We start from the raw sequence: 12,871 nt of genomic DNA, 5'->3' as shown, positions 1-12,871 counted from the left end.
GGCCTCGGGGAAAAGAGGCGGGTACAGGACAGGAAGAAAGGTTGCCCTGCCCAGGCCGGGGCAGCGGCTCGGGCGGGGGTGTGGGCTGAGGGCTCCCAGGGGGTGCCGGTCCCCTCCTCCAGATCAGGGGGTGTCGGTCCCCTCCTCCAGATCGGGGTGGGCCCGCTGTAGCTGCCCAAGGGCAAGGGTGGACTCCAGGCGCATGGCGTGGCTGCCTAGCACACAGACGTCAGCACCTTCGTCCCCGAGCGGAAAGGCAGCGTCCACCGGGCAGGGGTCCTCCGGGCTGGCAGGAGCTCAGGGTTGTGGCCATGCCATCTCCGTGAGATCTCCGTCCTCACCTTTAGGGACGAGGGGAGGACATGAGACCAGCCCTGCTGCCTCTTCTAGACTCAACCCCGGGGGACCATGAGTGACGGGAGAGGCCACGTGGGAGAAACGGAGGCAGGGGAAGCCATGGTCGGCCACAGCCACTGCTAAGCACGGCCCCTGAACGATGCTACTTCCTCCTCCCCGTGCTGATTTCTGGCTGCACCCTTGAGCTCCTTTCTCTCTCCTTGAGCGGTGCCTCTGCCGGGGCCCAGATAAAGGCATTTACAGGGGCTTTCTTGAAGTTCTGGCCAGATAACGGCCCTGCCCTCCCTGAATGGCTTAGGCCACCCCTGCTCTGGGGTTCAGCCTGGCCGCTGCCCACTGAGCTGAAGTGTAGCCACTGGGGAGCCCGCCCAGAGGACAGGGCCTAACGGGAGACAGGACTTCATGCTCTGTCTGAGGACCTGCGGTTGAGGAGATGGAGAGTGACTGAAAGAAAAGGAGCCTGAGAGGTTCAGGGGAAATGTCTGTCTTCATCTCTCCAAGGGGCTGGGGGGGCAGAGGTGGGGTGAGAGGCTGCAACCCGCCTGATGGCTGAACATAGACTGCAGTGAAAGACAAAAAGGGGACAGATTTCTATTCAACGTCAAGGTGAGCTGTCTGACAACAGAAAGAGACAGTCACAGGTAGTGAGCTCCCCGTCACCAGAAGTATGTAACAACTATCTCGTCCCTCACACTGCTTCCTGATACGGCGTCCTTTACAACTCTGATGAATCCCCTTTCCCAGGCCCCAGCTGCCTCAGCTGGAGCTGTCCCCTGCCTCCCCTGCACCCCCAGGGCCCAGCAGCCACTGCACTCAGATACTACAGTCCGGAGGCTGGGGTGGGACGAAGGGAGTCAGAGGAGAGGGAGCCAGTCAGACCCAGAGGCAGCAGGTGAGGGAGAGCAGCACCCTGCAGCTGAGGGACAGGCGCGTGCACCCGGGTCTCCAGCAGAACACGTGGCCCACAGCTAACCCGTGGCCACTAGAGGGAGCCCATGGCTCTGTGTGTGCCCACAGTGCAGGCCCCGGCTGTCTGGGGATTAGTTCAATTCCCCAACTCTCCCTGCAAAGCAAGCCTGTCCCAAGGAGAAAATGCAAGGTGTCTTCGGGTCGGGATGCTTGAATGGGCCCCTCTCTGCGGGCCATCTCTCCATGTCTGTCTGTCTGTCTGTCTCTCTCTCTCCCCACCCCGTTGGCTTATTCCCTCCCCCACTCTCCCTTTTGTTCAATTGTAGGAACACAGAGCCCACCCCTGGATCCTGCCTCTTATCCAGAAAGGCCTCCTCCACCCCCTTGCTGAGTGGAGCCCAGCCCAGAGGAAGGATGGGTAAAAGAAGTTTACAGAAAGCCCTCAGGTCCAGCTTGATCCAGAAGCTCAGGACAGACTCCTACGAAGGATCGCAGCAGTCAAGGCTTGGCCTGAGCTGGGGTTTACAGGGTCTAAGCAGGAGGCAGGGGGCCCCAGGACCAGGGGGAAGGGGAAGCTAGAGGAGCAAGGATGGCCTGGAGAGTCACGTACCTCTTGGTTGAGGAAGCAATACAGGATGGCAACAATGAAGCCCTGGGGGGGGGGCAAAGAGAAAGGGCCCCATCAGGACACCTTGGCCTGGCCCCAAGGTGTTTGTGGTGTTTCTACTACCTTTCCCCCCACCCACCCTCCAGGCTGTGGTTTGAGCCAGGTCTTTGTGCAAAAGGGAAGGTAAGTGCATCACTTGCTATGTGCCAGGCCATTGCCTCATGCAGTCGTCATAGCAAACCTACCAAGTCTATACTGCTGGCCCCATTTCTCCAATTGTCTTTATCTGCGCATCTCTCAGTATTGAGCACAGAGCTTGGCATATGATAGGTGCTGAGTAAATGTTGAACAGATTGGACGGATGCATGGATGGTGGGTGGGTAGAAAGGTGCATGGAGAGATGGATGGATGGATGGATGGATGGATGGGTAGGTAGGTGGATGGGTGGATAAGTACAGGGGTAGCTGAATGAATAGGGAGATGGACAGATGGAAAGTGGACAAATAGTTGAATGAACAGATGAGTGGCTGAAAGAATAACCAGCCTCGCAGCCCTTGTCCTGACAGGAAGTCAGTCACGCCTGTGGGCAGGAGGGAGGTACTGCTGCCTCCCTCCTGCCCCGGCCTCAGCGGGTGGGCATGCCTGCGGGGGTCTCACCTGAAAGGAGCCCAGTCCCAGCTCCAGGGGCAGGCGGATGCCCAGGCCAGCACTGTCAGGCAGGAAGTTGAAGATGATGTAGTGAATTCCGAACAGCGGGATGAGGAGAAGCGTTGACTTGGAGAGACGCCTGCAGGAGAGAACCTTCAGACTCCTGAGCCTAGACTTTCAAACCCCCTCCTGCTGCCTGCCCACCCTCGCTTCCCACCAGCTCCGCATATCATCTCTTCACCCTGGGGACCTCCATCCTCCCCTCGTGCACCCCGGCCTTCCCTCCTTTGGGCCCCTGGGTCCTGCTGTTCTCTATGCCAAATACTCCGGTCTCCATTTATTCCAGTCTATGAATCTTTCAACATCTACTTCAAAGACCACTTCCTCCAGGAAGTCTTCCCTGACCACACCCCATCTCCACTCCCCATCCAGAAAGGACCTCCTTCTGCAGGCTCTTAGAGAAATTCACCCCAGCACAAGTCAGCCTATTTGGCCTGGTAACTGGGTGTTTGGAGCCTCCATCCTTCCCACCCTATGACCTTCCAGAAGGCAGGGACCAGGTCTATTCTGTCTCTGGGAGCATGGGGAGGAGCGTGGGCCAGGACCAGGAAGGCCCGAAGGCGAATGAAACAGAACCACACTGACCCCTCTGCAGTCATGTCCCAGAGTCCCCCAATGCGTGCGTGCACCTTACCAGTACTGAGACTGGGCGTGGAGGCTGCCCTGAGCTGGCTCCAGCTTCCTCAGCAGGATGCGAATAATATTGAGAAAAAGCACAAAGTTCACCTGGAAATAGAGGTGCAGGAAGGTGGAAGGCAAGATGTCAGGGGGAGGCCCTGGTGGCCTGGGGTGGGGCCTCTTTTGGAACTAGAAACCCCAACTCCTTGGGACAGAGGGCTGTGCAGTGGAAGGATTTACAGGTCATTGCTCTGGAACTCGTAGCCTGGAGCCCGGGAGGTCCCACGTGCCAACTTTAGAGGGCAGGGCCCAGGGCTCCCCTCCGCCTTCTGTCCTGAGATGGAGGGCAGGAAGCCAGGCCTTGCCTGCATCCAGCGCCTCCGAGAGGCTTCTTTGGCACAATTGCTAAACTGGGGAAATGGGCACATTCACCAAGGCCAAGCAAACCAGTCCTGACCGCCCTGCTTCCTCGTGGGAGCAGGCGACGGGTTTCTGCTGCACCGGTACCACCCCACCCGCTCCCTTGCCTGCCCAGCCTCTCACTGCAGTAGTCAACGAGCTGCAGCCAGATTGATCTCTGAGCTAGAAGGGGCCTGAGCACCAACAGAGACTGCCCCGCCCCCCGAGGTTTTACCAATGGATTGAGGTCCAGAGAGGGCCTCACAGCTTGGGGTCATGTTTCCTACTATGCACAGCCCCTGGGTGGACCCAGGGAGGTTGGCTGAATAAAGCAGAGGACACTGGCCCCACGGGCTGACCCCAACGGAGAGGACGATGGGCCCTTTGATGATCCACCAGTAGGGGGAGTTGTTGTCCAGGTCCCAGCACCTGGGGAGAGGACAGGTCAGGGCTGAGGCTGGGGCCTCTTTCCCGGTCACCCCTTGCGCCTGCCTCCTCCCCGCTCTCTGCCCACCCATGTCCTGGCCCTGGTCTCCGGCACTGGAGCCTCCAGCCGCCCCCACCTCCCGGGCAGCCCATCTTGTCTCCCAGAGAACTGGGTCCCTGTTGGAGGGGCGCCCAGTCCATGCTGGGCTCACCCGTTCTCTCCACCGAGATGGATAAACTTCTGGAAAATCCGTCTATTTGCCGCCTTCTTGCTGGTCCCAACCCCTCCCCTGTTCCAGGAGGCCCCCACTTACACCTGTCCCTCTGCCCCCCACCCCCACCTCTCCCTGAGCCCCGGAGTCCCAAGAACCCAAGGCGCCTTCCCACCCAGGCTCTGCTGTGTGCTTTCCATGGACGGCCACCCCATCGGCCACACGCCCCCCCCCAAGCCTGGGAGCTCCCGAGGGCAGGAGCAGGGCTCCTCTCCCCTCCCCAGCTGGGAGAACATCCATGCTGCCTGCCTGTCAGTCCACGCCCCACCCGGGGACTCGGGACAGGTGTGACGAGGCGGTCACCCCGACTCACGCAACATCCTCGAAGGCCAGCTTGCAACCCACCCACGTGGCAGTGAAGAGCAGGGGAAGCCCTGTGGGGCACAGAGGGGACACGAGGGAGGGGTCTACATCCTTGGCCTGGAGTCCTGCCCCATCTCCCATCACCGCTGCCCACCACGCAGGGCACAGGGAAGACGGGACCAGGTGAGAGCCCGCAGACCCCTTCTCCCACGCGTGCTGCGGGGCTGCCAACGTCCCTTCCCTTCACTGAGCCCAGGGGACCTTTGTGTGGGTCCCAGCACATTCCCAGAGCTCCCGCTCCCCCCGCGGTGCCCAGTCCTGCCCTCGTGACTCACCCCAGCCAGCAAGAACCAGCCACCAGAAGGCTGTCCTGGGGCCGGGCGACGTGGAGGCCAAGAGGCAGGTCAGGTAGACGGCTTCTGCCAACAGCCAGCTGAAGTTGGTCATGGTGGCAAAATGGGAGGTGGCCACAGAGACCTTGCACAGGACCTGCAGGCCGGGGATGGGGTGCTTCAGAGCTGGGACACCCCTTGGAGGCCACCCACGTCTCCCTAGGCCACCAGGGCCGCCCCACCTTGGCTGCCCCAGAGGGGATGCAGTAATGTAACGTGGTGGTCAAGAGACCAGATGCGAGATCCGAAGGCCTGGGTTCAACCTGACTGTCTATTAGCTGGGCCACCGCCCCCCACCCCCACGCCTGAGCTTTCCACCTGTAGGAGGAAGACTTCCAGCACCCAGCCCATGCCCTCACCATGAGGACCAAGTGGAAACCCTGTGTGATTGCTGCTCTTTGCACTCTCACGCCATCCTGCCTGAGCTCAAGCCAGTCCCTCGCACTGGGGAGAGGGGACACCGTTTATTCACGCTCGGCTCCGTCCCGCAAACATCCACACAGGCATCCCTGCCTTCATTCCTTCCTGCGTGACTCACTCATCTGTCAGGGGTGAGGAGCCTCCCCTCCGAGCCCAGGCGGCCCAGGCTGGGTCCCGGCCCCACCACTAAGCAGCTGTGTGACATTGCCCACTGTCCCTCGTCTACCAGTGGGACTAAGATGGAGACATGTGTAGGAAAGAAAACATGATGATATTATATATGCAAAGCAGCTAGTGTGCCTGGCAGCTAAGTGCTCAATAGACCTTCTTATTCTTATTCCTTTCATTAATGAACTAGTTCAGGTCATTGGCTGGTTTGCTCATTTACTTATCTCCTCATCTCCAGCACCGTTTTAGGGCACCTTCTAAGGCTGGGCCTCCACGCTCTACCCAGCTCCCTTTTTCTTTTTTTAAAGATTTTATTTATTTATTTTTAGAGAGAGGGGAAGGGAGGGAAAAAGAGAGGGAAACATCAATGTGGGTTGTGTCTCGCATGCTCCCAATGGGGGACCCAGCCTGCAACCCAGGCCTGTGCCCTGACTGGGAATCGAACCAGTGACCCCCCAGTTCTCAGGCTGGTGCTCAGTCCACGGAGCCACACCAGCCACGGCTGCCCAGCTTCCTTTTGCTTTCTGTCTCCTCACCTTCTCCCCTCTCCCCCCCCCCTGCAATGACTTGCCCCTCCCTTGGACACGCCCCAGGTTCCCCTGTTGGTGAGTTCATTCACCCTGGTCCTTCCATTTCACTGTCCTCACTCCCCTTCCCCATCACTGACTGCTGCTCACCCAGCTCCCAAGCCGTCCCCTCCCTGAAGCCTCTCTTGCTCCCTCCCAGCTCTCAGCTCCCTTTACCTGGTGCTCCCTTAACCTTACAGGATGCATTTTTTCCCCTAGACTATGGTCCAGGATGGAACGAGGAAGGGGGGAGGGTGCCGATAAAGAGTGGAGAGTAGAATGCAGGAAACGGCATGCATCGGCACCAGGGCCCTGCTTGAGGCTTCAGGACCTGACCCGGAGAGGGGTGGGAAGGCAGGGGGCGATTGTCCCCGTAACTGGCAATGCCGGAGCCCAGGCTAGCTAACAGGGATGGGCAGGCTCAGGCAGGCGCGCCTAGGTCCCCAATCCAGCCTCCCGCCCCTCCACCTGCCCCGGCACCCCCCAACCACGGTTGTTACAGTGGAGTAGCTGCAGTGGTCCACGCTCTCGCTGTGGAAGAGGGAGGCGTCCTTCAGGAACACGGCTCCCGCCTTGAGGATAAAGGTGGTGAACAGCTGGGTGTGGATGTAGTTCCGGGGGCAGTGGAGCCTCCTGCAGGGGGCGGGGAGGGATGAGGCAGGGGCAGGGGGCTGGCACAGTGGGAGGAGGTAAGCAGGGTTCTTAGAAGAGAGTGGGGGCTGGGCTTTGAATTAGGACAGCTGTGCATCCACTGAGAAGGAAGGAGGCAGGTATTCCAAGCTCCCCAAGAGCAGAGGCGTAGCAGTGGGAGTGAGTCCCAGGAGGGGTCTGCCCGTGGGGAAAAGCAAGGGCAAGCTCAGAACCGGCCGTGGCGCCTGGCCCGGGGGACTCAGGAATCGCTGCCATGCATAGCAGGGAGGCAGCAAAGGCGCCTGAGCAGGCGATGCGGATGGCGAACCTGAGAGTGACCAGGATGGCGATGGCCACCAAGAGAGCCACGCTAGAGACGCTGTGTCCCAGGGTGTAGATGACCTTCACCGTGGAGAAGTAAGATCTCTGGGGAGGATGAAGAGGGGGAATGTCTCAGAAACTGTGCCTCTGGGGAATAGGGTGGTTGGCCATCTAACCGGTGAAGCTCTCGGTGCTACCCCGAACCTCTCCGTCCGGGGGCAGGGGCGCCCGTGGGGACCACGGCAAGCTCCCTCCGTGAACTGAAGTGTTTGTGTTTAGCCTGCCCTCTGCTTGACCCTCTGCTGGTGACAGAGGGGGTGGCGGCAGGGATGCCTCGCTCCCTGTGCTGCTCTGCGGCCTGGAGAGGCGGCGGCAGAAACTCCACATCTCTCAGGGGAGAGACAGGAGCCCAGGAGGAAATCGGGATTGTTTATTGACATCCACCTTGCTCGCCAGCTTGGGAACACGATGTCCCAAAGAAAGGGGACAGCCCAAGACAACCACAGGGAAAAGCTCATTCTCTGACCAAGTGTGGGGATCTGTCAAGGCCCAGCCTGGACCCCGAGACAGAGACGGGGTGCAGGCCGAGGATGGGAGCAAGGCCCAGCTCCCCTGAGGGAGGTCACAATCACTGCCCGGCTCTGACTCTGTCTTTTCACCTAAAAAATAGCCAGACTCAGGCTTCATCTTGCAGGGCTGAGAGCGAAGAGATGTGGGATTATGGGCGTGGAAGCCCTCGAAGAGCCCTGCACGATTTGGAGGTGGGGTGTGCCGGCTCTGGGAAGGGTCACTGGGGCCACCTGCGGGCTGGAGTTTCCCTCGCTTGCCCACCCCTGCGCCCCACACTGCGCCTGCCCACACTGCGCGGCAGACTGAGGACTAGACGGGAAGGAGCCTGCCCCGGACCACGAGGAGCCTCTGTGTCCCTCGAACCACCCGAGACTTCCTGCCCTAAAGGCCTGGAAACAGAGAAGTTCACACCAAAGGGATAGTGGCCAGCACATCTCCCACCGTGCCCTCTGCGTCCGCCCTCTGAGCACGGTGGCTCCCTGCCACCCTGGAACAGATTAGCGGAAGAACCCCTCTTCCAGACACTGCCACCTTCTGGAGATCTGCTGTAATGGACACTCCAGCCTGCTGGCTGCCATGGAAATGGCGGCCCCTGCACCCGCGCAGACCAGCCTCTGCGCGAACATCCACGGCGAGCCTTCCTGCAAGACGCCTCGTACCTCCTCGGTCAGCAGCTCCAGGGGCACCGGGCAGGCCACGGGGTACGGAGGGAAGGGCTCGGACCAGCCCGTGGTGGTACAGTCCCTCTTCACTGCCCCTGGGAGGCCGGCAGAGGTGGGGAAGCGAGAAAGGGTCACTACGACGTCTCCCGGTCCCTGGGAGGGGCTGCGGAGCCACGGCCCTGCAGTGAGCCCGGTAGGCTGCACAGACAGCTCCTCTCGGTGGCAGAGGGAGAGGAACCTTCTTGCCAGGACTTTCTGGGGGCTTCCTCTTTGGCCTCAGGGTCCCGGCTGTTAAACTGAGAGGGTCATTCCCCTGAGAGGCAGAGTTGTGAATTGGGCCCCCAGCACTCTGGTGGCAGGGAGGAGAAAGGAGGCCGTCTGTGGTCCTGGAGGGACTGTCCACCCCTGACACCCAGGCCAGGGAGAGGAGGTAGAGCGGTGGAGGCCATCCCCCCCTCCCCCGACTACGCAGCAGGTGGCATCGTGGCAGTCAGATTGCACCCCAAAGCCAACTCTCCAGTGATATCCAAGGAAGACTAGTTCCATGCCCTGCTCACCCCCGTGAGGTCACAGGTCGGGCAACTGAGGGTCAGGGCGGTGAACTGACATGCCCAAGGTCACACAGAAAGAGAGGGAGCTGTTCAAATCCAGGTCTGCCTGCCCCTACACCAGGGATGTGTCTGCCATATTCCAGCACCACCAGGTAAAAACGCGTCCCCTCCCCGCCCTCCACCACACCCCCAGGACCCTCACCTGGCTCAGCACTGAAGTGAGAGAAGATATCTGGGCAGGGGAGAGTCACCCACTCGCCAGAGCCCGCCATGGGCCAGCACAGCAGCCCATCCCAGGTCGTAGGGCAGCCTAGACCGAGGGGCGGGAGCAGCGTGGCTTCAGCCGGGGGCACAGCCCTGTCCCATATCCTGAGAGGGGAGGTTGGAGGGGACAAAGGCATCTGAGACGCCATCTGCTGTCTCCTAAGCCCCATACCCAGGGTGGCGTTGCGCATCCCCTCCGCTGCCTGGAGACACGCACTCTCGTCCTCTCTCAGCCTGCCGATGAAGTCGCACTCTGGGTGCACGTGGTTTGATACCTGCAGGAAAGGGTTAACAGGACGGGCCAGGCCATTTGGGTGCTCCTTCTGGGAAGGGGAGGAGGGAAGGAACCACGGGTATCAGGAGTTCTCCAAGCCACGGTGGTGCCGCCTGCTCAGTGGGGAGAGGAAGGGCAGTGGGGACCCCCCTGGGCTCCGGCTGGATCCCGCTATGTCCCTGTGGCTCCCAGACTCGGAGCCCAGCTGCAGGCAGGAGGGTCTGAGATAACTACTCACGATTGGTAGCAAGCTCAGCAAGCAGAGCACGCAGGCGCCCCACGCCCTGCTGTCCATGGTGGGGGCTCAGCAGGGCTCCGCAGTCAGCTTAGCTGGGTCCTGGCCCTCTCCCCTCCCCTTCCCTCGTGGCTGATTGCATAGGCAGGGGCCAGCGGCAGCTGAATATTCACCAGGATGGCAGGACACCGTGCCCAGCTCTGCTCCAGTGTGGGACTCCACGTCCCCTCCCCCACCTTCCACCCTGTCTGTAAGCCAACTTGCGTGTCTGTCCTGATATCAAGGGCCCAGATTGGTGACAGCCACAGGACATTTCTGGCCCCAGTAGGTCAATATTCTTTACCACTCTGCTGGCCCATTCTGGAGAGAGCTGCCCCAACAACCCCCACCGCCCCCCTGCCAATGAAGGAGGCTCAGAGAAGAAGCCAGAGACACGGGCCCCCCTCAGAGAGCTCCCAGCTTGGTTGGCGATCCCAGCATAGTCCCAGGGCTGGAGGGTGGGCTCAGGGCTGTGGGGACCCAGTGGAGGTGGAGGTGGAGGTCTAGCCCCCAGTGGGGGCCAGAGAGTGAGTTTAGGAAAAGAAAGGTGATCACAAAGCACCTGCATGGGCAGGCCAAGAAGGTGGCAGGTTGTCAGGACCGTGTTTCTTTCCTGGTGAGGACGCAGCCTGGATATCAAGACTCTGGACTTCACAGAGGACGGAGGGGTGGCGGCGGGGGGTGGGGTGGGAGCTGGCCAAAGTCCCTCCAGAAGTCGTCATGGCAACAAGGAAATGAGGCTGAATGGGGGGCTTGCAAGGCCGTTCACGGAGCTGGCCGTGCTGAATGGGGCAGGACTACTGTTCTAGGCAGCAGAAACAAGAGAACTTACACAGCCTCTTAAATTATTTTTAACCTTTGTTATCTGATCATTTTTAATTATACTTTTAGACTTTAAAACGTGGAAGCCCCACTGGCCAAGCTGAAGACAGTGTTCTAAAGGACTCTGGATCTGACACAGCGTTTGGGCTTTGAAAGCACATGTTAATGGTCCCCTGCTGGGCGTCCGCGACATTTGCATCCCCAGAGCTCCCTGGCCGGGGCGCCGGGGCCACCACACATGTTTACAGCCGACAGGAATCATGAATGATGAAGGCCCCTCGCCCCCGCCACATCTGGACTACGGAATCATTTTACATCAGCAAGGTTTTATTTTTCCATCTGTCTTCATCAGCAACAGGTGTTGAAGAAAAATATATTGGAAAGAAAACATGACCCCCCCGCCCCAGACCCCCCGCCCTTGCACAGGCATCCACATGTGCTTCCCGTGAACCAGATGCCCGCGGCGGCACCACACGGAGCTCAGCAGGCGTTTGGAGCCCCCGCAGCGGGCTCCTCTGCCGCAGTCCCCGGAGGACTCGCAGGCTGGGAGAGTGGAGCCTTGGGAAGGTGTGACTTAGAGTGAAAGCTTCTGTCCTTCAGCTACAAAGAGGCAGGAGCCCAAGGACAAATATCACCACTAATCACTATTGATAATTAGTGTCAGTGTCATTAGCATTAACGATGGTTTATCATTGATATTGATATTTAATAATAATTAATATGATCTGAATTAGTGGTTCTTAACAGGGAAACGGTTATGCCCCAGGGAACATGTGGCAATGCCTAGAGACAGTTTTTATTAGCATAACCAGAGGTCAAGGTCAAGGGTAAGAAGGAGGGAAGGTTGGGGAAGTGCTACTGATGGGAAATGGATAGGAACCAGGGGTGCTGTTAAACATCCTACAATGCGCAGGACGGTCCCCAGCACCGTAAGACGAAAGAGCCAGTTCACAGGATCAACAGGACTAAGGTTAAGAAACCCTGATCTAATCACTCATGTTCCCCCCAGGCAACCCGCTGTCCCTTCTGAACAGGCCAGGGTCAGCAAATTCCCATCTGTAACTAACTCTGTGTCTACATAGCATTCAAATTCTGCCTCTGCCACCTGCTAAGTATGTGACCTTGTGCAAGTTATTTAACCTTTCTGAGACTCAGTTTCCCCACCTGAAAAATGGCGATGGTACCTTGCTTGTAGAGTTGACGGGATAAGACGTCAGAGAAAGGCATACATAGCAAAGTGCCTCATACAGCGCCGAGCCCACGGTGGACACTCATGGATGCGAGCACCTAACAAGGATCAACTATCAGCAAATGCGGTGAGAGCGACTGGGTCTTTGTATGGAAAAAATAAGATCAGACTTCTTGCTCACCTTTACCAAACATATATTCAAAAGCTTCAAAGCCTTACATATAAAACAACAAAATCAGATTTTTTCCAATGACAGAAATTTGTTTTTATGACCTTATAAGAGAGGCAACTTTCTAAATAAAAAACAAAAACTATAAATAAAAGATTAATAAGTGTAAGCACATCAACTTTTTTTTTAAATGTATGTTCAAGAAAAGACAAATAGGTACAATGACAAGCAAGCTACAGACCAAAAGGATATTTGTGACCACTAATGACAAATAAAGAGATAATATAAAACAATATTTTAAAATACCTACAAATCAATAATAAAGAGAAAAATAACTCAACAGAAAAGTGAGCAAAGGATATGAACAGGCAACTCAAAAATAAGTAAAATACAGGACAAATAAACAGAAAACGATATTCCACATGACTAATGCTCAACAAAATAGAGAATTAAAATAATAGTGACTACCCTTTTTCACCTATCACATTGTCTAAGATTTTAATGTCTAATAAAATGATGTGGGGAAATGGTACTTTTATACCACCCAGATGGGAGTGAACATTATACACACACTTTGAAAAGCAATTTGATATGATCAATTGGATCTATAAATGAACATACCCCACAAACCAGAAGTTCCTTTTCTGCACATTTGCCCCCGAGGGTGGTACGGTTTATAGTATGTAGTAAAATCCAGAAAACAACACATATGTCCAACAACAATGGAATAGTTAAATCAAATACAATATAGTCATACACCAAAATACTATAGGGCATTAAAAAGATAAATTAAATCTATTATATCAACATGGAAAAAGTTCAAAATAATATATTTGAGAAACTTCTGCTTCCAGCCAAGACAGAATAACAGGGACAAATTTGCCCTCCTCCTGCATTTACAACAAGAAATCCAAACAAAATATACAAAGCATTGGGTTTTAATAGGTGAGGAAAAAGAGCACCATGATCATCTCAGCTGATGAAAAAAAGCATTTGGCGA

The 12,871-nt window shown here is 57.1% G+C and overlaps 1 protein-coding gene across 1 annotated transcript; it reads right to left on the bottom strand.

Moving 5' to 3' along the window:
* Positions 1-215: 215 nt before the first annotated feature.
* GHRHR (growth hormone releasing hormone receptor) lies at positions 216-9,712 on the bottom strand. The gene is made up of 13 exons (XM_054571258.1): positions 9,656-9,712; positions 9,316-9,418; positions 9,082-9,189; positions 8,326-8,423; positions 7,104-7,201; positions 6,646-6,778; positions 4,935-5,088; positions 4,610-4,670; positions 3,958-4,027; positions 3,216-3,307; positions 2,531-2,660; positions 1,877-1,918; positions 216-341 (listed from the first exon to the last, which is right to left on the bottom strand). Exons 1-13 carry the CDS (start codon positions 9,710-9,712, stop codon positions 216-218), a joined length of 1,272 nt encoding a protein of 423 aa, XP_054427233.1.
* Positions 9,713-12,871: the final 3,159 nt, after the last annotated feature.

The sequence above is a fragment of the Pteronotus mesoamericanus genome, unplaced genomic scaffold (genome assembly GCF_021234165.1).
Source record: "Pteronotus mesoamericanus isolate MK-2021 breed Mesoamerican mustached bat unplaced genomic scaffold, CSHL_Meso_final contig_220, whole genome shotgun sequence".
Classification (NCBI taxonomy): domain Eukaryota; kingdom Metazoa; phylum Chordata; class Mammalia; order Chiroptera; family Mormoopidae; genus Pteronotus; species Pteronotus mesoamericanus.
Note: the sequence above shows the minus strand (reverse complement) of the source record. Positions and strands in the feature narration are given on the sequence as shown.